This window comes from Acomys russatus, chromosome 13, assembly GCF_903995435.1.
Source record: "Acomys russatus chromosome 13, mAcoRus1.1, whole genome shotgun sequence".
Classification (NCBI taxonomy): Eukaryota; Metazoa; Chordata; class Mammalia; order Rodentia; family Muridae; genus Acomys; species Acomys russatus.
Genome location: NC_067149.1, coordinates 20,259,897 through 20,286,170, shown reverse-complemented (window position 1 = coordinate 20,286,170; position 26,274 = coordinate 20,259,897). Strand labels below are relative to the sequence as shown.

Here is a 26,274-nt window from a genome sequence, read left to right as displayed (position 1 = left end):
AAGGACAATATATGCAGTAAACATTGAACCCCTATTCAGATCTAGCCAATGGACAAGACATTCTCCCACAGTTGCATGGAGAGCAGGGACTGGCTCTAACATGAACTCTGGTGCCCCATATTTGACCACTTCCCTTTGGTGGGGAGACCTGGTGGCACTCACAGAAAGAATAAGCAGGCTACCAACATGAGACATGATAGGCTGTGACCCTATCATGGAGGAGAAGATCCTCTTTTGTCACAGACATAGGGGAGGGGAATAGGGTGAAAGAGGGAGGGCGGGAGAATACAAGTAAGGGGATAACAATTGAGATGTAATCTAAATTAATTTTAAAAAAATTACAGAGTTCAACTCACTCATCATGTAACCAAGAAGCAAGGCACAGAGATTAAGTAATGTGTAGGGTCACTGTGATGGCTAATATGAACTATTAACTTAGTGGCATTTAGAATTACGTAGGAGGCACACCTCTGGGGATGTCTGTGATGGTATTTCCTCCCAGAGGGGTTTAACTGAGGTGGAATGTGGATATCATCATTCCATGGGCCAGGGTCCCAGGCTGAATAAAAAGGAGAGCACTGGCACTCATCTCTCTCTGTTGTCTGGCTGTGACTCATGTGACCACACATTTGCCACCATGCCTGACATGACTGTACCTTCAAACTGAGAGCTAAACTAAGCCCTTCCTTCCCAAACTGCCTGTTAAAGTATTCTGTCATACCAACAAGAAAAGTAATGAATACAGAAAAGAACTGAACGTGATCATTATGACTCCTGAGGATAAAATGGACTAGTTCTTAGGATGCCAACGCTGTTGGAGTAAAGTCAAGTGTTCTTGTAAGATGGATAAGAGGTGAGAGGTAATTCTACCTAGGGCACCTCATAATTCTGGGACAGGTAAAAACAAAGATGCCAGGCAACTCTTCTCCAGTTCCCTTGCTAGAAAGCTAACTTTTAAGCATGTGTTGAACCTGGCTAACTCAGTGAAGAGTCAGAAATTGGGCAAGGAAGTCCCACAACCTTCTCAAGCAGCAGCTTCCTTGGAAGGAGTTTGCTTCTTCTGTACTGGAAGCAGAAGAGGCAGGGCTGGGAGGGTGTAAAGAATAAATTCACTTATGGGCAGAGACACGAGACTTCTTTGATGTGGCACTTAAATCCTAACTCCCCAGTTAAGTTAAGAGGAGGTGGAACAAAGTGAGGAGGTTGTTGATAGACAAGCCTGATTGGTGCCATGTCCCCAGGACAGTAGTTGAGATAGTTCAGACACCTGCCCTCTACTACAATAGTAAGAGTTCCAAGTGCCTAGGGCCCTTCCATGCATCCTTTCCATACTGTCTACCGTGCAGAATGATCTTTAAAGGCATAACATTGGCATCTGAGAAAGGACAAAAACAAAGGCACAAAAGCCCTTTTTCCCTGAGCCTTTGCCACTGAGTTCCTTTTGTGATACTGAGTAGGTCACACTACCTCTTTGGGGATCACAACAAAGGTTTGTTTCTGCTACAGAGGAACGCAACTATGACTCTGTGTCTCCCATCCTTTTTGTGTGTGTGTGTGTGTGTGTGTGTGTGTGTGTGTGTGTGTGTGTGTCCCATCCTTGAAGTCAGTGTAACTAAAGCTTCAGAACCTGGATGCGTGCTCCCTCTCCCCACCACCCAGTGGACTCAGTCCACATTGCCTTAAGGCTGGGCATCGGGATCTGATCTACCTCTAGAAGATGCTGGGGAGTGAATGGATGAGATGGTGTCTGAAAAAGACAGTGTCCAAGGCAACTTTCCACGTGAATGTTTCCCAAAGAGGGAATCTTTCTCACTTTTAGCAGCCAAATTCAAACTCCTTTCCTATTTTTAGAAAGCAACAATCATGAATGGTCTATCCAGTCATTTTATTGATCCACTTGGTACGTCTCTGCGAGCAGAAGCAGCAGCCAACTGAACCCACCCAAGGCATGCACAGACCTCGGGCTCACCCTCTGAAGGGGTCTGCTTTTGAACACCTGAGCTTTCCTGAACTTGAGTTCAAGCCCAGGCACTAAGGGACCTAAGTTGCTTGCAGCTGCACCTCACAATTTACACATGTGTGGATATGCACACACAAGCATAGTTCTGGGAAATCTGTCCTCCTCTGCCACATTTGCACCCAACATTAGGATTCAGCCACCCAAGGCAGATGTCAGATACAAGTCAAGCAGATGTGCAGCAAGTGGAATGAGGTCTTAGACTCCAAGAACTTGAACCTTAGAGGTGAAATGCAAGGACCACAGACTACAACTAGTGCTTAAGGATCAGGGAAATAACCCTCCTCAATTAATTTAGGGACACTTCACTTTTCCTCCCAGCTGGAAATGAACCACCTTCTCAGTAGCTTCCTCTCTCCTGGAAGACCCTTGAAGAGCCTGCACAGACAAGCTTCTCACAGAGACTAGGGACTTGGTATACTCCTACTGACTTGAATGATACTGAACTTGAACTTAAACTTTGAACTCCTTCCTTAGTCTCTCCAGAGCCTAACCCAGACCAACACTCACCCTCCCGCCTCCCAGCATTCTCACCAGGCTTCTCTAGTTGACCAAGAGTGCCCAAGGAACAGTTAGCTGTTTTAAGTTCTGTGGTTCTCTGGGGATGAGTTGAGCTGGGAAGAAAGAGCAACACCCATCAAAAGGATATTAAATGAAGGAAGAGCCATCATAGAAAGTGTAATGCAGCTTGATGGTCTTCTTGGGCCCCTTCCAATCTTGAGAATGGCGGCCCATGTGAGCATGATGGCTGGAAGGCTGGTGAAGAGTGGAAGCAGTAATCTGAGTCCCCGCAGTGGGAGCATGGTGAGAGTCCCCCTTGGAGGCCAACATTAAATGAGAGGGTATCTTTGCCCTGTAGTTGCGTAAAATCATGGGGCAGGAGGCATTCCTCCCTCTCCTTTCGGCTTCTCTGTGGGAAGGAGATGAACGCATCTTCTAGGCGCTCGATTCTCACTCTCCAGAGAGGTTCTCTACATCCCCTTCCCAGCATCCACATCTCCCACCCAGGTCCCTTTGTCCTAAAGCACAGATCCCCATCCCGTTCTTCCTCACACACTAAGGTAGTATTTTTAGGAAGAAGTGGGAAGATGCCAGTACCCTGGGAAGATCATCCTTGTCTGACTGGACCTATGGAGTGGGGCTATGAACAGAGGAGGGAACTCTGGAGCAGCAATGGACAAACTATCCCCTCAACCCCCATCCTGAAAGTTCCAGGTGGGTTCCTTCTGAAATGTCACAGTGTAGAGATGAACTGGGTGCCTACTTGTGACCTGGCCCAGTGATCCCAGGGGACATAGATATGAAAAAGGGATTTAACCTTTATGGGCTGGGCCTTTGGAAAAATAGGTTTCTGCTAGGCATCATAGTATCCCCAAATAATACCCTATTACCCATGAAATATTTAGTTTTGAAAGGTTTTTTTCTTGAACACTTGGAAAAGTATGCCAAAAGAAAAAAGTAAAATAGCACTTGGGCCACAAAGCCTATGAACTACAAGGAGCTACACAAAAGATTTTCTTGGGTGAGGAAGTATATCGTAGGTGGGCTGACAGAGCTGGGTGAGCTCAGGAACTGTTTTACTTTTCTTATGGGTAAATTCAAAAGACCATGGAAAGGAGAGAGAGAGAGAGAGAGAAGAGAGAGAGGAGAGAGAGAGAGAGAGAGAGAGAGAGAGAGAGAGAGAGAGAGAGAGAGAGAGAGAGGAGTTGACATGGGGCATGCACTTACTGCTGTGACACCCATCTGTCCTTGTGTCCCATGTCCTGTGGACACCATCCCCATATCTAGGCACTCACATGTGGCGACACATATCCTGCAACTTTTCCCGGGCCTCAGGACAGGGGTCCTGGATCTCAACGATGATACTTTCAGGAGGGGTTCGGACTCGGACAGGTTGGGATGAGATCTCCTCTGCAACAACAGCCTTTGTCTTGCCTGCAGTTAGAGGTGAGGCAGTAAAGATACAAATACGGTGGGCTGTAGATGTGGGTTCTTGAACATGGCACTCGCCTGGGGGAGGGCTGCAGAACATGTTAGGAAGCTCTTTTGAGCCAAGGTGCAGTGAGGATCATTGGCTGCTTACTCAGCCAGTCAATAATTAAAGCTACATCAGAAACTGAGAAACACAGTAATGAACAGAAACAATGGCAATGAAGTGGAGCTTAATGGTGATGCCTCCATAGCCCCCTGTAACCGGTCCCCTTTTACCAAGGAGAGTGACGCATGGGGAAGACAAATCACACAGGCAGCAGGATGGGTGAAGAATTGGCTTCAAGCTTCTCAACTTCCAGCCTTACCTCCAGTGTCTGTGGAAATCAAAGGGGCAGCATAAACCAACACCAGCCCATCGTCACTATCTGACCCTCCCCTACCTGTCTGTCTAGCCCATATGTCATCACAGTTGGCAGGGTGGATGGAAGGTCCTGAGGCCTCTCCTACTGTCAGCAGGCCCCTCCAGACACACCTTCCCCTTGGAGCTTCTTTCCCTCACCTGTTATCTATTTTCTCTAAAGTTCCCTCCCTTCTTTACAGGTCTTTCTCAACAGGACAGGTTTTCTGTGGCTTTGCTTTCTGCCCACACACAGCAGCCCCCTTTGGAACAGAACTGGAGCCTGCTAAGTTTGGGATACAAATGCCACTACTTTCCCACTGATAGTGTGGCTGGACAGAGCTGTCTCATTCACAGGTATGGGATCTGCATACTGCCTGGGTTGAGTCAGGGAGCCACACGGGGAATGGAATGCAATTCTGATTGCTGTGACTGGCTGTGCTGTAGCTCTGCAATGCCTGGAAGGACCCGTGGCCCAGGCTGCTGAATCTCAGTGGCTGGAGACACTACTTTTTCCCCTTCACCTTTCTTCTTGGCTTCCTTTCCTGTGGAGAGGGAGAAGCTCAGACAGGCTGTGGAAGTCTGGTAGACCAGTTGGTAAGGTGTATTCACTCCCATGGCTGAAACATTCATGGAGGAGTCTAGGAAAGAAGGGTAAGGCTTCTTTACCATGTTTTAGACATCAGTTAAATTACAAAAATGCAATGTATTCTTCTTGTTTAAACAAGATGGTGGCCCAGATACTCCAAAGTTACCTGTAGCCATAAATCAACCAGGAAGTCTTCTGAGTGAAGACTTCTAGATGTAGAGACAAGCTCAGAATAAATAGGCAACATATTAAGGGTCCCCTTTGTGGGTCTCTGTACCTCAGCTCTCAAGAGTGAAAAGCCATTCATACTTACATAATAAGCTAAAAACAAGCAGGGGGTAAATTCTTCTAAGGGCAAGTGCAAATGTCAGTGTGGCCCTAGATGTGGACAAACCTAGGCAGTAAGGAGGAGGGAACGAGTCAGTTCTCCCTCATCCAATGCATGTAAATCAACTGCTCCTCCAACAGCTTCTCAGTCCTGCAGTGTCCCACTGTCTTCTGTGCTGCCACCTGACATGCGGCTGCTTAGGAATTCTAGTGTAGCCCTTGGCCACACTGGGAAGAGGAATAAATAAAAAGGTCCAGTGACCCCTTCCATCCCACAGGCCTATCTTCCTGGTACTAACATGAGGCTTTGGTTTAAAGAATTATGTATTATAAAGCAGTCCTGCCCAAGGTATGGCCCTCCCCATCACTGACATGCCTCTGAGCTATGTATGGCCTGCAAGTTGTCAGCTCTGTGGGAAATCTCTATCTTGGAGACAACTCTCCCCACTAATTGGCAAAAAAGTCCAAGTCTTTTCCTTACCAAGCATGAGACTCTTGGGAAAATTTCAGTTCTTTGGGGTTCATTTTGCCAATAGTCTGATAGCCAAAGGGAAGATCACAGTGGTCTCTGTAGAATTATCTGCACTCCAAGTTACAATCTTATATGAAGCCCATTGCCTCGTTCACTTGTTCTTTCCCAAGATATAGTTATGTCACTTGTCAGACATGAAACTGGTATTAGGAAATGCTCAGAAATTCACTCATCACAGCACACTCAAACTCATAAAGAAAATGGTAAACTCCTCATTAAGTAGACAAAGACTATAAACATGTCCTCCACCCTGGATGATCAAAACACAGAACAGTCACTTATGCTAATATTTCAGGTATTAAAATTAAAACAGCTTTCAGTACCTTTGACTCTGGTACAAATGAGAAAAAATGAGTAGAAACTAATGCTGGTCAACCTGTCCTGTCCATGTAGAGAAAATCATGCAGAAAGTTATGCATAGATTGTGACCTTCTGCCCCAGTAATCTCTCCCCTGGGAAATTAATCTTAACCAATGCAACAGAAGGAAAAAGTGTTGAGCAGATAGCTGCATGTAGTAATAAAAGCAAAAAGCATGTGAAGCTAGGCTTTTAGATAAACATGGAACCAGTGTTGGAGGGGATCTGTCCCCACTTACATGGCAAGTGTTGCAAACCATACAGCCATTCTGGCAAACATTTGCAGTTGATCATGTAGAAGGAACAAAGAGACAATGGCAATACTATTATTAAAACATATGTGCATGAGTCAAAATAACAAGAGTGCTTTCTTTTTGGATATTTTACTCTGTAATATCACTTTCAAATGAAAATGTAGAAGCAGCCCTGTGTTTGTCTGTGATAAGCCAGGAGGTCAGGTGTCAGGAGAGGAAAACAAGCAGGAAACAGTCTTACTGCCATGGAAATGTCACCTTAGCAAATGATATGTTCTGGGCTAGATTTAAGAAGATATGCCAGGAATACTCACTAGAATTCAGTCCAGAAAAAAACCATAAATTTTGCAATAAACTATCATTCTTTGAGTTTAATGTAGTGGGAAATCTAGCTAATTAAAATCCTGAGTCAAATGAATGCTTTCCCAAATGAAATAAATGGATCATTCCTTCCATTGTATTTGACTATTTTGACTTCGTGACTCCCACAAAAAAATAATCCTCAAAACCTTTTTAAAGAGAAGACTATCTCGGGCTATAGAAATAGCCCAGTGGGTAAAAACACTTCAAAAGCCCGATGATCTGAGTTCAATTCAGAAGCTGTCTAACGCTAGAAGGAAAAAACAGACTCTAAAGAGCTGTCCTCTAACCTCCACATGTGCACACCATACACACATATATACAATAATAAACAAAATTTTAGAAGTGAGAGAGTGAGCATCTGCACCAAGTGTCAGCCTGTGAGAGATTTCTGAGTGAGCCCCATGATGAGAGGGGCTTCCACACCCTCCCCTCGATGGTGCTGTAGATCATAGTCCAGCTGAACTGGCTTCTCACTATCACCTCACAAATCATAAGCTCTGAGGGATTTGAGAGGTCTACGCCTTTGAGACAAAGGCCTGTCATCCTGAAAATATGCTTAAAATACTTTATAAGATGGACTATAACTCATCTTTTAAAGACAGTAAGAATTATCCCTCAGAATCATCCTCACTATCCACAGGACATTGGTTCTCCTGAGTGTGTGTGTATATGTGTGTGTTGGGGGTGCAAGCATTTGTAACTGGAGTTACAAGCATTTCACATGGGTGCTGGTAGATGAACTCAATCTTCTGCAAGAGCAGGAATCAGGAAGCACTCTCTCTGCCCACTTCATCTTTTGAGACAAGAATCACTGAGTTGACTAGACTGGCTGGCCAATAAGCCCCAGGGATTCTCTTGTCTTTCTCTTCAGCTCTGACTGGTATTACTGGGGATCTGAACTCAGGTACTTATGTTTTGTGTGGCAAACACTTTACTAACTGGGCTGTCTTTCCATTCTAAACACTTTATTATCTCCAGATGACTTATGACAACACAATATGAATGTTATGCCAATGATTGACATTGTGTGTTAGCTAGAAATTAAAAGCTGGGTAGTGGTAGCACACATTTTTGATACCAGAACTCGGGAGGCAGAGGCAAGCAGATCTGTATGAGTTTGAGGCCAAGCCTGGTCTACACAGTGAGTTCCAGGACAGCCAGGGTTACACAGAAAACCCCTGTCTCAAAAAAGAAAACAAACAAAGAAAATAACAAAATAGAGGCACTCTTTTTTTTTTTTTTCTTTTGAGACAAGGATTCTCTATGTAGACCTGGATATCTTGGAACTCACTGTATAGACCAGGCTGGCCTCAAACTCAGAGATCTGCCTGCCTCTGTCTCCTGAGTGCTGGGATTAAAGGCATGCACCACCTACACTTGGCCAGTCTTAAGTGTATTTTTTAATTTTTATGATTATTTTATGTACATGTGTATTTTGGCTCTATACATATCTATGTACCTCATATATACTTAGTGCCCATGGACACAAGAGGGCATCAGTTCCCATGGAACTGGAGTTACAAGTGGCTTTGAGCTGCCATGTGGGTGCTGGAAATTGAACATGGGTTATGGGAAAACAGCCAGTGCTCTTAACTGGCAAGCCCCCTTAAAAACCTTTTTAATCTGTGGTTGGTTTGAGGCAGGAAACATTTTAGGGATATGAGAAGACCCTTTCACTCCAGAATGCAAATCAAACCTTCCACTAGCAAAGCCTAGTTAACTGTGATGCTCAAAGCCTTTCTCCCTCCCAGACGTAAAGAGACAATTTTCTAGGAACCTCACCAGAGACCCAATTTACAGAAAAAGGACACAGGGAAAAACCCCTTGTGCAGCCATAGTGGTTTCTGGTTTTTACCTCCTCAGATCATGATCTTATCCAAGCATGGCCAGAGCCACCTCACTCTCTCTTATAAGAAGAAAGAGAAAAGGATGGGAAGGCAGGCTGTAGTAACCTTTTGAGATGTAACTTGAGAGCCATCAAAATGGCACATATAGCTGATACTAAGACAATTAATTGTGTATCTCCCTTGAGGAGCCCTACCCATACTTGTGTACATGTTATTTTCGCCTACTGTTGTTTGAAAAGCATTACCCACACATGCACGCACACATGCGCGCGTGCGCGCGCGCACACACACACACGCACACTCACACATCTGAGTGTGTCTTATTTTCTTCTTAATGGCTCTCTTCTAATCCCTCATGCTTAAGACTGTGCTCAAATATACTCAATAAAATTGCCAACTTTGCTTCATTATAAACTAGCTGATCCTTAAATTCTTTTTGAGCAGCCATGATTCCCACTTTAGCCTGAGTTGAGGCCCCTAAAATTATAAGCATTTCCCACCTCAGGCTGCTGAGGGTGACAACTGAAGGCCTGTCTCTGCATCCTCACTACTGATTGGCTGAACTTGGCGCACATGGAATCTGTAGTTACAAAACTGCCCTTACTCGGGTAGGCAAGGATTTGGCTGGCTCCAATGGGGTCTTATGACAGAGTCTTAAATTTATATAAAAGATCTGGACCCCACAGAAGTGTGTAAGCTCTGAAACAACACTCTCCCTGTGTCAATCACCTGCCTCCCAGTGTTTAGAGCAGCACTGCGGGACTTAAGGCACCAGAGCCTAGCTGACCAGTAAATCCCTTTAAATGGACACCTTTATTTCCTCTCCCTCAGAAAAGGAGAAATGTTTGACTGGAACCTAATCTTTGAAAAAGAAACTTAAACTTATCAAATAACCTTTTTAAAAATCTTGCTTAACAAGTTGGTTGATATTCATTCTATGCTATGCTATTTCCCTTTGTGTTAGTCTTTGCCTAAAATAGTCAAGGGCTCTTTGTTTACTCCCAACTTTTCAGTGTCTCTGGCACCCTTCCCTGTTGTAGGATCTGACATGGCGTCCCTCTTCATCCCACCTAAGCATGCACCAGCAACTTTTATAGGATTTCCACATCACTTTCATTAGCTTCCTTAAAATCCTATCTTAATTCCAAGATCTAAAATGTTACTACTTAACTGATTTGCTTTGGATGTGTCTATCATTATCAGGTATTTAGCCTCCAATCACCAAGGGAGCTGGACAAAGACACTGCCTTGGTGACAGGGAGTGGTGCTAATGGGTGGCTGACTGCTCTGTGACAGATACAAGAGTTCATTTGGTTTGAGGTCAAACTGACAGTACCGCTAAGCATTCCAAAGTACACTAGTGTTCCTAAGCCAAGCTGAAGATATAAAACATCACAGGGAAAAAGCAATTGAAAACATGGACCAAAGGTCAGAATGGATATTTGACAAAGATATACACATGGCCAACAATATATGGAAAAAGTTATCATCAGAAAAACATAAATCAAAGCCACAATGAGATGTCATTTCACGAATTTTATCAAAAATAAAAACAGTAACAATGCTAATGAGAGCATGAAAAAAAATAGCTTTATAATTGTGGTAGTATTGTAACCTTATAGCCACAATGAAGATTATCTGAAAAATTAAAACAAATGGGCAGAGGGGCACACACCTCTAGTCATAGCACTTGGGAAGCTGAGGCAGAATTACAAGGTAACACTGGCTTGGGCTACATATCAAGACCATATGTCAAACAAAATATAAAAAACAATACTTAAAAGTAGAATGACCATACATCAACCTCACAAGTATATATCCAAAGGAAATGAAGTCAGCATTATAAAGAGATGGCTGTGCAGTCACCTTTAGTGCAGTATAACTCCCAACAGCCAACATGGCATCAGTGGGTCAATAGATAAGGAAAAATGTGATAAGATAATTGTTGGTGTTAAAAAGTAAGGAAATACCACCATTTATACCAAGATAGAGGAGTTTGGAAGTCATTATGCTAAGTGAAATAAGCCAGGCACCACAGAGTGAGCACCTGCAGGAGCTCACTCACATTGGAAATAAAGCATTCAAACTCACAGCGGAAAGAACAATGACAGTTGCTTTGGGTGCTCAGGGTGATGTTGGTACCGGGTACAAACTTTCCTAAATTCTGGGATCAAATGAGCACCATGATGGTGTTGTCACTTTTATTGTATGGTGTATTTGTTATTTGCTAAAAAGGTAGGTATGTTCTTTTTATATGCACATGTAATATGAAATCATATTACAGACATTGAACTGCTGACGAGTGAATTGTGGTACTTCAGATCTTGCTCCTCTATCTCCACGTCTCCAAAGATTAACATCTTTGTTTCTTATCCTGTTTTGAATTTTGATATATTCATAAATAACATTTCTTTGCTTATATTGAAATATTGAATAAATCATCACATATCCTTTTACACCTCCTTTTATCTGATGCTATTTTTTGAGACTCACCTACACTGCTGAGTGGCTTAATGCTTTAGGATAAGGGTACAGGGTCTCATGTACCTGGACTGGCCTAGAACTCATTATGTAGCTGAGAAGTATTTTGAACTCCTAATTCTCCTGCCTCTACCTGAGTGCCAGTATGACTGGTGCGTGTTGTGTGTCCTATAGTGGAAGTTTTGGTTTCTTTAAAAACTCAGTTACGTTATGTAATAATATCAAGTGTGTTGTTTTATGTTATGATCCCAAATGTGGGATATGGTACTGCCTTAGTTTATCCACAACTGATAACAGCCTCAACCAGGGTGTGTTTTTTTGCCTGCTGGAGATAGTTTAATTTTGAGGACTCAAAGAGGGTATAAATATGATATCCCAGAGAGAGAAGGTTTTGAGGGCTTTGAGGAGACAGACTGAGGAGGAAGAAGTTTCTTCATTTGCCACTTGCTGTTGCTAGACTACTAGATATCCTGATGACTGAGATTGGTATTTTCCCAAAGAACTCAATGACCCTAACCAGAAGGAAGTAACTAAGAGACCTATGTCCCCTTTCTAACCTTCTTTCTCCCCTACCTGGGGTTGGGGGGTGGGGTCCAGCTTGACTTACTCATTTTTGTTGCTCACCATGAAATAATATCTACATTGACCATAATTTTCTTGTCTTCATTTATAGACAGCTGTTTCTAATCTTTCTGCCACTCCAAATTATTCTGTAATGAGCATTCCTGTGGGACTGCTTGTATGCATGGGGCTGAGCTGAGGCTAGCAGATGGAGTTGATTCCTATATGCCATAAACAGGTAAGCTCAGACACAGAATGTCAGGACCAACAGGAATCTCTGTAGTGAATTCATTGCTGTGACATCTTTACCATATGTACTAAAGGGCTAGCAGCAGAATGGAAATTTTAAAACCTTGAGCATAGACTTTTGAGAAGTATACCCTAGAAAGGACCTGAGAGGCAAGACTGAATTGTGAGTTGCAGACAGTTTCACCAACAAACAACCAGGCTGCATTCCATTAGAGATGCGCAAGCTCCCCTTGCCAGCATCACAGCATCCGGGATGCCTGCGGCTCCACAGCCACCATAAGCCTTGGGAGCTTTGGCCTTCCTGGCTGTAGCTTTTATCTTTCTAGCATCTTCTTGTTGGCACTGTTTGGACTTCTTCCCTACAGGAGGACACTCACCTTTCCCCAGCTGTGATGCACTAACGCAGCTTTTCCCAACAGTGCCAATCAGGCAGTCAAAGGCCATCTCCTTGGCATTGAGATGGAGGAGCTGGCTGGCCTCCACAAAGCGCTTGGTGATGTCCAGAGGATTGGCACCTGCTCAAAGAATAAGCAAAGACAAAGTGTTTTTCTCCTGCCATGGATGACTCCTCCAGAAAAAGACCTTTGCAAATGCCCAGGAAATAAAGGTGAAGACTTACTCCTGACGTAAGGGTGAGGATCTCCTGACATGCACACTCGATAGAGCAGTGAGCTCAAAGTCCAGCGGGAAGAACTTTGTTCCTAGCCTCCCTGTCTGCCTGCCTGTCTCCTTGCCCACAACTGAGCAGTGAGGCCTCCAATAGGCTGCTGCTGACACTGCTTTAGGTTCTTCCCAAACTCTGGAATGATGACCTCAGTTTGGAGGCACTGCGATCTCAGAATTCCCCTTGTCAATGGCTTGGACAGACTCTGGATTCACAAATTTCATGTCTTCACTCCTCAATGCAGCTCTATCGACCTCTGCTACATCACCCCAAACTCTCCCTTCAGCATCTCTAGCCTTTTTCACTGCCACCACTGCTAACTTTTAAATGGGCAACCCAGAGATGGGTGACTGGGAGGGAAGGTGGGAGAGCAGAGGGGGCACAAGGAGAGTACTAGGCACAGAAAGGGAAGCACAGTTCTTGCATTAGACTCATTACCACCCCCAATTCACAGTGCATAATTATACAGGGGAAGTATCCCCTATCCCAGGGCTTAGGTCCAAAAGAGTGTGGGGTTAGGGAAGGATGGGGCTTTGGAATATATGGGGATGGGTCTCAAAGACATGGAATTCTCCAATTTTTCATGTGCACCCTGTGTGCAGACTGAAAATTGTCTTACATGCACTATCAGCTGTGGAATGTTCCACTGTAGCATCACATGAGCATTCACTATCCTTCTGACTGCAGAGTACTTTAGGTTATGGATACTCAACTCGTACACACACACACACACACACACACACACACACACACACACACACACACCACCCTACCTACCTGTGCAGAAACAAAGGGGAATCTGTGAACAGCCTTACCAGAGGCAGACTCCACCATAGCCTTCATCTTCAGGGAAAGCAGCTCTGTCAACAGGTGGATGGATTGCCGCTGGAACTTGTGCAGGGTATCTTGGCCAGTGGGCATCAGTCGAGCAGAGGTCGGGATGGAGGCTGAGTACTTGCCCCCAGTGGTGGGTGTGAGCATTACTGGGGGTTGTGGGGGTGGTATGGGTTGCTTCTTCTGTATGGAGGTTGGCATTGGGATCACTTCTGCAAGCACCACTGCAGGAGCTCCAAAGGTGATCACCAGATCCTGAATTTCAGATGCAGTGGGCACTGAAGGGTCACTGATGAGCTCCTCCCAGGTGAACTCAAAGATATTCCTGATGCCTTTTGGGATGGAAATGCCTGCGTTGCGGCAGACAATGAGTAGTTTGGAGACGTGGGCCAGCAGTTTGGGGGCTGTGGCTGAGTATTGTAGATACAGTTCTCGGTTACTTTTGACCTGGTTCATGTCGTCTGGGAAAGCATACTGCTAGGTGACACTGTCCATCTCAGAGGAGAGCGACCTTCAGCTGTAACGACTAGCAATCTGAGAAGTGAGGTGACTGGAGTCAGAAGCTCGTACCTACAGAGAAGCTTTGGAAAAATATGGAGTGCACATGCAGAAATAGCCCAAACAAGTCATTGAGCCAGTAGTTTCTGTTTCAGAAAGAAAAAAGAATTGCTGGTCATTCTTCTATGCTAGAATAAAACATTGTCCCTTCCCTCATCTTCCTAGTAACAGCAATGTGAGTGAGCTACATTGGGGCAGGCCTGCTGCTAATGATGGGCCCAAAAAAGTTCCAGAAAGGGTCATAAACATTGAGTACCTAAGGTAAGAACCTTGGGAGCTATATGATCAAAAGGGACAGAGCAAGGAGGAATGTCTCACCTCACCTGTTAGTTAGAGACCTGAGGGTAGAAGATCTGCCTGTAGTCTACTGATAAAAGCCTGCAAAAAACCAAAAGGATGCCATTAGCTCTCCCCAGAGACAAGGAACATGGGAGCTCCTGGTCATAAACCTGCGATGGGCAGCAGATTACTCAACATGCACAGCCCAGGCTAGAAAGAAAAGCCGAAATGACAATGCAACACCACAGTTCAAAATCTGATACCATAGGTAACATTCCATCAATTCTAGGACAAAAACAATTAAAAACCGCACTGTTAGAAAGATGCCATTGACTGGAAGGTGTATCACAATTGCAGAGATGTTACAGTGGGAAAAATGTATAGCCTAGCACTAGTGGACCGTGGGAAGCATTTTCTCTCTTTAACAGAGCTGCTCAAGTGCTCTCAGTGTTCAAGTAAGGACTGGGGGCCTTGAATTTAGCAGATAATACATTTGTAAAAACATAAATCCTCTTCTGGATCTGCTGTACAAGAACAATGCCTATTGCTGAGGGCCTTCATAAGGATGTGAACCTCCGCAGGAGGGAAACATGGAAGAGTGACCATTTGAGGGAAGCTCAAGCAGGCCTTTCTTTCCTCTTGTGGCCTTTCTGGCACCTTCCTGCAGTGCTAGCTCATCTCTGTCATCTACCCAGAAGCCAATCCAGCATGTTTGCCATGATGTCAGCCACAAAAGCAGAGAGGGCAGGCTGCTGGCTGTACTTTCCCGCCATGCTTGGCAGTGAGTACAGCTGTCCAGCCATCCCTTTTTCCACTTTCCATCCTGACCACCACTTTTCCACACAGGCAATTCTCTTTCCCCTTTCAAGCTCTGACCTTGGGAGCCACCCCAAGTTCACCATTCCAGGACAGTTCCTCAGGAACACACCTGCAGGGCTTGTAGAGAAGGCTCATGGCCACTCACTGTGCACTGTACACAACCTATTTGAGAATTCTGCTCTCTCTCCTGTCTTGCTAGTGAGGAACCAGAGCCCTGGGTTGGGAGATGTCAGTCCCTAGATTCAAAGCATGGAGGCTTTTGAAAACACTAAGCCCCTTCTCCCTAGCCTTTAAGCTATCTTGGCTCATCTATGAGGAACAAAGTTCTCAAACAACAAGAGTCCCATAGGACAAAGCTAACATTCTACAAGCTTCAAGACAAAGTGGCTTCCTGTGTCTATCTACTGACCTCTGGCATTGCCATTTCTCAGCTTTGCAGGCACAGAAAAATAGATTTGTTCTGGAATGGTCAGTCCACAGAACAAAGACACCACTCAGAATCTCAAGCATTGGGGCAGCAACCCAAAGAGGTCTGGCTCTAACTGTACAGGGCAGATGATGATGATGACAACATCTTACCCTCCTCCTATTTCCTTTCGTCCCCCTCCTCCTTTTTCAGTCAGGACTCAAAGAGAGAGAGGGGGGGGAGAGAGAGGGGGGAGAGAGAGAGAGAGAGAGAGAGAGAGAGAGAGAGAGAGAGAGAGAGAGAGAGAGAGAGAGAGAGGATGATTAAGCAATCCCTGAAACATATGCAATGTTAACTGTTTGGAAAACTATCCTCCTAACTAGTTCCTACCATTTGAGGTTAATTTGAGGTTAATTCTGAAGACATCATGCAAATAGATAAAAGACAATTCCTTAAACAGGTTTACTGAGCTATAATCCCCCACACCATATAAACCAGTTGTTGTAATGTGAACATTTATGTGTGGTATCTCTAGAAATGCAGCCGATATTATTATTGAACTACAGAATAGTTCATCATCATCTATAGAAGTCCATTTGTGATCACTCCCATTTTTCCCACCCCAAACAACTTCATCTAGCTTGTCTGTATAGATTTGGCTGGGTTTTTAAAAAGTTTTTAAATGATTTAATTAGATGTAGGTGTGTATGCTTACATGTGGGTATGTGCACATGAGTGCAGGTACCTGCAGAGGCAGAGGCATGGGATCCCCTTGGAACTGAGTTAGTGAGTTATAAGCGACCTTTCATGGGTACTAAAAACTGATCTTAGGTTTTGTCTCTTTTTTATGTACATATATATCCAAGATTATGTGTGTGCAAGCATGGGCAGACTAGAGGTCAATCTTGGGTATTCTTCCTCAAGAGCTACACAGCTTGTTTTTCTCAGGCAGAGTTTTACAGAGACCTGGCAGTCACTTATAGGCTAGACCAGATGATCAGTGAGCCCCAGCAATCTGTCTCTCCCCAGTACTGGAGTTACAACACACATGGCAAGCCAGTTTTCAATGAGCTATCTCCCAATACCCCAGATTTGCCTCTTCTGGACATTTAACATAAATGGAATCATGAATTGTATGGTCCTACTCCTTGAGCTCCTGGCACTTGATGACTACTGCAGGAGAAAGTCATGTTTGCCTGAGGTATGTTTCCATGTACCAGTGGGACCAACATGTATGAACATACCAGCAGTTCTAACTGGATTTGGTGGACATGCTGGTTTAAAAGAGAAATTTCCTAGGCATGTATTTCAAAACTTGGTCCTGAATTGGTGGCACTATTTTAGGGGAGGTTACAGGAACCTTTAGGAGATTCAGGCTTGCTGACAGAAGTATCAAGAGGGTTGGCTTTAAGGGTTTATGGTCTTATCTCACTTCTTAATCTCTCTCCCTTCTCCCCTCCTTGGGGTATATAGAGAGGCAGTCATTCAGCTTTCTGTTCCTGCCACCACGCCATGCTTTCCTGGACATTATAGGCTTTCCCTCTGGAACTGTAAACCAAAATAAACTCTTGCTTCTGTAAGTTGGTTATAGTCATGGTATTTTATCACTGAGATGGAAAAGTGGCTAATATAGTGGGCTTTAAAAACAAAAAGGAAAAGAAGAAGACATGAAGTTATCAGGTGAAAAGATTAGGGGAGTTGGGAGGGGGTTGGTGGGAAGGATGGGTCTGGGTGAATATGACCAAAATACATTATATGCATGTATGAAATTCTCAAAATATAAATATAAATATGTATGTTGTCCTTTTGGGGTTTTGTGTTTGCTTGCCATGATGCTTTTAAACATTATCCATAATGGGCTAGGCATGGTGGCACACGCATTGGGAAATTGGCAGATCTCTGAGTTCAAGGCTAGGTTAATCTACAGAGCAAGTTCCAAGACAGACAGGACTATACAAAGACACTCTGTCTCAAAAAAATTTAGTCATGGGCTGGAGAGATGGCTCTGTGGTTAAGAGCACTGCCTGCTCTTCCAGACGTCCTGAGTTCAATTCCCAGCAACTACATGGTGGCTCAGAACCATCTATAATGCTATCTGATGCCCTATTTTGCATATACAGTACTCATGTTCAATAAATAAATACATTTTTAAAAATTTAGTCACGAGCTGGAGCCACAAATCAGCAGTTCAGAATGACCCAGGTTCAATTCCCAGCACCCACATGGTAGTTCACAACCATCTGCAACTCCAGACCCACGGTATCTAATTCCCCCCTTCTGGCCTCTTGAAGCACTGAACACAGAGGTACATACATGCAGAGTCTGTACATACATGTAGGCAAAACACTTATATACATAAAACAATTTTTTTAAACCACTCATGTAACAGTATGCATAAGTACTTCACTACTTTGTGAGTTTTAGGCTGTTTGATTGTTGTTCAGACAGTCTGACTGTAGTCTTAGCTTGCTTGAAACTGACAATGTAGACCAGGCTGGCCCTAGTACTCCCAGAGATCCACTTGTTTCTGCCTCCTGACTGCTGGGGTTAAAGGCATGTGCCATGGATCTGGAAAAAATGGGTCAGTGGTTAAGAGCACTGGCTGTTCTTCCAAAGGACCCAGGTTCAATTCTCAACACCAACATAATGGCTCACAACCATCTATAACTTCAGTTCCAGGAGATCTGCTGCCCTTCTCTGGCCTTGAGGGCACCAGGCATGAGTGTAGTACATAAACATATATGCAGACAAAACACACACAAAATAAAATAAAATAAAGGCATGTGATACCACATCAAGTCTTGCTTTTCATTTTATCATTTGTTTGTGCATATGTATGTATGTGTGTGTGGTGTGTATGAAGGTCAGAGAACAACTGTGTAGAGTCAACCCTCTCCCACTTTATATAGGTTTGAAGGGTTACACTCAAGTTAGCTTGCACAAGTACTTTACCTGTGGAGCCATTTTGCTAGACCTTATTTGTGTGTGGCAGGTGTGTATGTGTGTGTGTGTGTGTGTGTGTGTGTGTGTGTAAATGAAGAGCAGAGGTCAGTTTTGAGTGACTTTCTTATTCTCCATTTTACTTTTTGTTGTTGTTTTTGGTTTTTCAACACAGGGTTTCTCTGTGTAGCCTTGGCTGTCCTGGACTCGCTTTGTAGACTACGCTGGTCTCAAACTCACAGAGATCCACTTGCCTCTGCCTCCCAAGTGCTAGGATTAGAAGGCAAGTGCCACCACCGCTGGGCTTCCATTTCACTTTTTTAGACAAGGTCTTTCACCAAAACTAGAGCTCAGAGATTGGCTATACTGGCTGGCTAACGAACACCAGAAACCCTCCTGTCTTTGTCTCTCCCCACCCCCATCATACCCCCACACCACACTGGGGCTGTAGCTGTGCCAAGAAGGAGTGATGGGGGTCAGAACTCAGTTCCTCATGCTTGCACTGAAGGCTTTTTACTGATTAAGCCACCTCCCCAGCACTCAATGTTTACCTTTCTGAAGAACTCCCAGACTTTACCAAAGCAGTGATCCTGCTTTCACAGTCAACAGCAATGTTATGGAGGTCCCAATTTCTACGTGCCCTTGTGAACAAATCTTATCACTATTGTTTTGATTCTGGTATCATCACAGTGGATATGAAGTTACTGATTTGATTTACAACCCTATGTATCTAATGATAGTGGCACTTTCCTACATGCTTCTCAGGTACTTTATATACTTGGAAACATATTTACCTAGAAGCTAATTTTTTAAAATTTATTTTAGTCAAACGCACATATATTACATCTCTTCAAAGTTTGACTAAAAAGTGAGTGTCTTACTACACTCTACGTATAAGATGACGCTATTAGGTAGAGGATCTTGAGACTTATAGTTAACGGAAGTTGCCTATATGAAAAAGGCCACTTTTAGGTCACTTACTACCCTTCTCATATGTCTGATCTGGAATGAATGAGATGGTATATCGCTAGCAGCTCTTTTGAACCATGAGGTTACCTTGAAGAGAGAAGCCATGAACTAGGGGTAGCCATACAGAACAATAGAATCTAGACGCCTGATAACATTGTGAAACCCTCACACCAGCCTTTCACCTGTCTTCTAAATTCTCACGTGGGAAGATGGGACCTTTGCTCCTAGTGTCTATAAGTCACTTCTTTATTCAGATCTCCATTCTTGCCATCAACTGTGATTTCTTTGTGGCCATAAGTCACCATAAGTCACCTCCACTCTCCTTGTCTACCCAATTTTATTCTGCCATTCACTTTTCCAGAACTGAGATGTAAGTCTTGCCCTTGAGAAACTCGGTGTAAAAGGAAGAATGAAATGAAACTGGCTTACAATAGAAATCACACTACAGAAATGTGTAAAGGCCACAGGACATCTATATTAGTTACATTTCTACTGCTATGACAACATATCATGACCAAGACAATTTATGGAAGGAAGGGTTTATCAGAGTTTATGGTTCAGGGAGATAAGCGTCACTATCACAGTGGAGACACATTGCAGCAGACAGGCATGGTGGTAGGAACAGCTGAGAACAGCCTCACATTTCAAACTTCAAGCAGCAAGCAAACTAGAAGTGGCACAAGTCTTTAAGACCTCAAACCTCAAATAGTATACCTCCTAAGCCTTCCACAACAGAGCCAAAGTGGGGGCCAAGTATTCAAATGCCTGAGAATATAGAGGGACATCTATTGTTCAAAACCACCACAGTCCACTTCCTGGCCCCCACAGACTCATGGCCGTATCATTATGCAAAATAATGCAGTCCAACTTCTAAAGTCCCTGTACTCTTTTGTTTAAAAGTCCAAAGTTTTCCTGAGACTCAAGGCAATCTCTTAACTATAACTCCCTATGAAATAAAAAAGAAAAATATGTATGTCCAAAATACAATGGCATAGATGTACATATATGTACATTACCATTTCAAATAGGATGGCTGAAGGCATAGTGAAAAGAAAAAAAAAAAAAAAAAAAAAAAAAAAAACCACAGACCAAAGCAAGATCAAAGCTCAAAAGGGTGAACTCCAAATCGTGTAGTTCCATGTCTTATATATCAAAGAGCTTAGATGGTTACATCTCTCCATTCGGCTGCATGCCTCTCTCTCAGACTGGTTCTACTCCCTATGCTCCACTCCCTCTGGGGCAGACATCTCACAGCTCTGCTATCTCCAACAGCTTCGTGCAGTAGCCTTTCAGGGCTTCAGCACAGGGGCTCCTCTGCTATATTCCTGGCTTCAGCAGCTCTCTAAACCACAGAAGATGATTCTACAACCTCTTAACTAGTTTATCCTTCATGGCTCTAAAACCAGCACCACATGGACAATATTGCCAAGCTCAGTTGTTAAGCTCGGATGAATGCTGGCTCCCACTGAACCACATTTGCTGCACTTTTTGTTTATTGTTTGTTTCTAGGAGCAGAAAATTCCCTATGCCTTTCCTTTTCACAAGCTGCAGATTTAGCTAGTTGAGGTCTCTGTGAGAGTATCCTTCCCTTTATTTTACTCTAGATAATGTCTCTCTTTAATTTCCCAGTCCCTTTCAGCATGAGAGCTGGCTGCGATATTGAGCTTCCTAGTGCTCTTTTTCTCTCAAACTACATTTTATAATTCTTTCTGCCCTGCTTGTTCTTCTTCAGTGCCTAATGTTACTAATAACTGTGCAATAGAGTCAGTGTCGACTGTCTTGAAATCTCCTACGCCAAAGAAATTAGTTCATTGATTTTAAACTTACTCTCAGGCAAGTTGTTAGGAAAGCAGCCACATTTTTGCCAAAATATCATAAGAATGATCTCTAGCACACTTGCTGATATTACTCTCCCCTGGAGCCTCTTCTGGTGGACCCCCACAATCTGCATGGCTCTCAGCACTACTGTCTTTCAAGCTTCCAGTAGGCAGCTTTTTAAGCTCTGCTTAAAGTAGTCAACCACTTTTCTAGTCCAAAGCTCCAAAGTTTCCCACATTCCTCAAAAAAACAAAAACAAAACCAGTATGGTCAGATCTGTCTCTGCAACACCTGACTCCTGGCACTTTCACTTGTTACTTTTCTATTGCTGTGATAAATTTTCATGACTAAGGTAACTTATGGAGGGTTTACTTGGGTTTATAGTTCCAGAGAAATAAGCATGACCATCACAGTGGGAAAGAATGACAGCAGGCTAGCATGGCGGTGGGAAAAGCACAGAGCTTGAATTTCAAACCCAAGCCAAAATCAGAGAGCAAAGTCAAAATGCTGTAAGTCTCTAAGCTCTCAAGGCCTGTCTCAATGACATACCTCCTCCAGCAAGGGCATACCTTTCAAGTGCACACATGCTTGCACGTGAGCACGCGCGCGCGCACACACACACACACACACACACACACACACACACACACACACACAGTGCTACAAACTGGGGGGGGGGGGCACATATTCAAATGTCAGAGAATATAGAGGGACATCTAACGTTTGAACCACCATAACGCCCAAAGAAAAATGTCAAAAGAAGACAGACCAAAGGGTGTTGCTGAAGCTAAGAAGATACCACCCAAATAGGAAAATAAAATAAAATAAAAACCACTATTGAATAACAGAGCCCTCTGAGAAATAGTGCAGCACAGTGGGCCCAGAGAGAGCCACAGATGAAGAAGGGTCATGCCTGTTAAACCAAAGCTTATAGTTACCGTATAATCAAACATCTCATGCAGCACTGTTGTGGGCACATGATGATAGACTGCATGCTCAGCACTGGCCCCTTCAGGTCATAATGGAGTTGAAATGTCCCATCATGTGGTGACATCACAGTTGTCACAGCCATGGCAGCTTAGTACAACTAGCATATTGCCCCTGTTTTTGTGATAGTGGTGTGAACACACCAACCACAAAACAGTGTGGCACATATGATAAAGGACAAATTTTGGTTGAGATTTAAAAAGAGGACACATATCCGTCCCTGTAGTGGCACTGAGCCAAGAACAAATTTGGGTCAAAGTGCACATAGCTGAATATTCAAAAACAAAAGGAAAGCAGGCTTCCTCGGGTCATCTGGCCATGCTTCCCTAGTTTCTGGTTCCCTCTGGTTTTAGTCAGAAATGCTCCTCTAAGGGCTTGATGTGTACACGATGGTTTGTGTGACTGCCCTGTAAGTAAGCGTGGCTTCTGATGATGGGACAGAAATGCTAATCCTGCTTGGCACATAAGGTGGGATCTGGAGAGACGCTAGAGAATTTTCCAGCAGGGAGGAAAACAGGCCATGCAGAGAAAAGCATCTTGGCACACATGGTGAGGCCCCGTATGCATTCTGCTTCACCCCATGTTATGCCAAGGCTCAACACGAAACCCTGGGAAAACCTGGCCAACCCTGGGATGCCAACACTTCTAAAATACCTGACCCTCTGCAGGGAGATCCACTGCAGTGTCACCAGGCCACCACTGAGATGGATTTCCTGAAAGGATCAATCAAGAATTTCTGTCCACGAGAAGTGATGTCACTTCTCAAAGTGATGCTCAAGGGGATGTTTCAAAGGCAGCAGTGTAAGGCAACAATTGCTAAATCAGCCTAAAAGATGCCCTAGCTGGCTCCTCCTTACCATGTCGGAATGCTGACCTGTGCTTTTTGTCTCTGTTGAGGAACTAGTAGGCAGCAACTAAAAATAACTGAGCAGCTCAGTTTTAGAAACTTTAAGTGAAAGCAAACCAGCCACATGATGCTTATAGCCACCGTTTCCTGCAAAGTCAGAACACCATCCACAGAGCTAGAGAAAAGCTTAACAGTACAGGTTATCTGTGGCCAGAAAACAAGAAGCCACATGTCCTGCGCAGCTCTCAGAGCATCTGTAACATGGGAGGCCAGGTGGGGACCCCAACGACTGTGGAGGAGTGGAAAGGGTGAAGCAGGTGGGGAAGGAAAAGGTGGACACCATGTTCCAGCTCAAAGCTTAATGCTGACAATGAACAAGACATAGAAAAGGACAAAGCATAACCCGGGGAAAACGCTTGAAACCAGGCCACTTGACTGTTTTTGGATCCAAAAGCATGTGGGCTTTTGGAGCTAGTGAAAACATGGCAGTTAGAAATGAATTTAGATAAAAAGAAAGAAGAAAGGGAGGGAAGGAGGGAAGAGAGAGACAGAGGAGAGGACTTAAACTGAGAGCAGAAAGGAAATAAGATCCTGACTATTCCTATGTGTGGACTCATTTACTGTACACACATGGGCAGCCTGGATATAAGAAACCACTGCAGAGCACCAATGCTCTGCCAGAGGTCAGGGCTTGGTTTATCTTTAACTTAATTGTTTTTGAGACCATATATCACTGTGTAGCGCTGGCTGACCTGAACTCACTGTGTAGACCAGGGTAGCCTCAGAGAGCTGCCTGCCTGAGGTGCTGAGATTAAAGGCGGCATGCCAACCTGAGCACAGGGCACAGGTTCTTATGAAATCAAGGCTTCACATGAGCATCTTGACTTTTCAGCTGCCCAAACATTAACACCATCAACCCCACCACACTGAGACCCTCAACGATATGCATGCACCACACTTGCCCACTCTTCAAACACAAGGGCAGATGCCGATAGACTCCACCAGCCACATCTCCTCTCACCATTTCCAAGTCAAGAAATCATTTTCAATTATTAGCACTCACCTTGGCTATGTAGCATTTTATGTGAACAGTATGGCATTTAACTGACTCAGCTTGCCTCACTGGCAAAAGGAAACTTGAACCACATACGGTGTGGCCACCCTGTTGTGTTAACTGTAAAGACCAGTACCCACCCCCATTCCAGATTCTAAATTCCACTGCCTCGTCTGTATGTCACAACCGGGCCAGCTGAACAGCAACCCAGGGGAATGACTGGTGTCTCTAGCAAATGTATAGCTAAGTACAGCAGGCATCTCATGTATATGGATTTGAATAGTCTCCTTTGGGAATTCTGCAGTCCAGCAGAATGATTCACTGCACCAATTCAAATGCACTGCGCCAATGCACACAAGACCCAGAGGAGAGGTTACAGTGAAAGCAAGAACTCAAAGCAGTCTCTTCCCAAACGGTTTACTTTGCTCTCCAGAGGTGCAGGTAAGACATGAGGACGTTCTCCTGTAGGTTTCACCACTTCCTGCTCTCAAGTTAGACAGTCACCATATGTCTTGGATGTGTACCTGAGAGAAACTGGTTTGCCAATTCTTCAGTCACTAATGGGAAGACAATGTACAGGGCCCACAAAGCCAGCAAAATGGTCGTTTGGAGCAGTCCTGCCTAGAAGACTAACATAGAAAAGGGATTAAATTTCAACTTCACTGATTTACATTTAAAACTTGGTGGGGAAGGGGGGCCAGGTGGCTGAGTAAAGGTGCTTGCCAAGCCTGGCAAGCTAAGTTTGAACCTGGAACTAACTCATGTAAAGGTGGAACAAAAGTACCAATTCTACAAAGTTGTCCTCTGATCTCCACGTGTGCTGTGACACATACTACCAACACACAGAGATACATACAATAGTAACAAATAAAAACGTGAACTAAAAGTTGAAGCTGGGGTTGTAGCTCAGGGACAGGGCACTAGACAAGCATGTGCAGGGCAAACCCTGACATCTCAGAAATACACCAACAAAAATTCTTACACTTAAAACTACTCAATTTTCAGATAACTTAAATGTTTGTTTGGGATAACTTGGATATAAATTTAGTGTTTTTCAACTGCTTTATGACATCTAAATATAGATAAAATATTTCTGGTGAATATGAGATGCAAGCTCAGCTACATTGTGGGCCACAGTGCACTCTGAGGACTTAATGTGAAAAAAAGAAAAGCAAAGTGGGGGTTAGCAATTATAAGTGTTTGGTATTCTTGAAGCGAACTCTGTTCCCAACACCCACATAACAGCTCTACTTGTAACCCCAGTTCCAGGAGAGGACACTCTCATCTGACCTCTGCAGGTACGAGGCATACACATGGTACACATAAATACATGTAGACACTTACACATAAACATAAAAACAAAAGCACGTGTGGTACAATCTTTATTCCCAGCACTTGGGAAGCAGAAGCAGACTGATCTGTGAGTTTGTTGCCAGCCTGTTCTACATAGCACATTTCAAGACAGCCAGGGTTACATAGAGACCCTGTCTCAAAACAAAAACAAAAACAAAAACAAAAACAAAAAACCCCACAAAGATTGTTTTTGTATCCTGACTATATACTGAGATGTTCTGGATATGGTTCAATAGAAAAAATAATTTCACCTTTAAAATACGGTTCTAATAAAGCTGAAAATGGCCGGGGAATGTAGTTCAGTTGGTAGAATACTTATTTAGCATGTACAAAAGCCCTGGTTAGATCCCCAGCAAGGCATAAACCAGGTGTGGTGGTGCACACCTGTAATCTTAGCACTCTGGAGATGGAGGTACACACAGGAGGATCAGAAATTCAATATTGACACTTCAGCTGCCCCATGTCTATCCATCCACATTGTACTCAAGGTGCTGAAAACAAGTGCCATGTCGGCTGAGTGCCTATCCCTCTGGGCTCAGGAACATCAGGAAAGGGAACAGAATGTCAAAGCTGGAAGATAGAGGTCAACTGTGAACTGCCACCTTCAGGGCACAACACAGGCACTGCACACAACACAACACACAATCTCACAGCAGTTGCAACTGCCCACACAGGTCCTGCAAAAGGCTTGGACTGTCAAGAAGCAACCATTGATTGGGGAAGAATTCAAGGGGCCCAACCTCCTCCACTGAACAAGTGGCTACAATGGATTATGTGGAAAGGCAGATATTGTCCAGGTTCCAATAGATAGTCCTAAACTCAGATCACACAGATAGTCTC

The 26,274-nt window shown here is 44.0% G+C and overlaps 1 protein-coding gene across 1 annotated transcript in view; it reads right to left on the bottom strand.

Moving 5' to 3' along the window:
- The window catches only part of C13H3orf20 (chromosome 13 C3orf20 homolog), a 63,465-nt gene extending 48,983 nt beyond the window's left edge, over positions 1–14,482 (bottom strand). The window contains 6 exon segments of the mRNA XM_051154926.1: positions 2,667–2,927; positions 3,814–3,952; positions 4,871–4,987; positions 12,284–12,421; positions 13,386–14,048; positions 14,286–14,482. Coding sequence (XP_051010883.1) covers positions 2,667–2,927; positions 3,814–3,952; positions 4,871–4,987; positions 12,284–12,421; positions 13,386–13,860 — 1,130 coding nt within the window. The 5' untranslated portion in view covers positions 13,861–14,048; positions 14,286–14,482.
- Between the last annotated feature and the right edge of the window lie 11,792 nt (positions 14,483–26,274).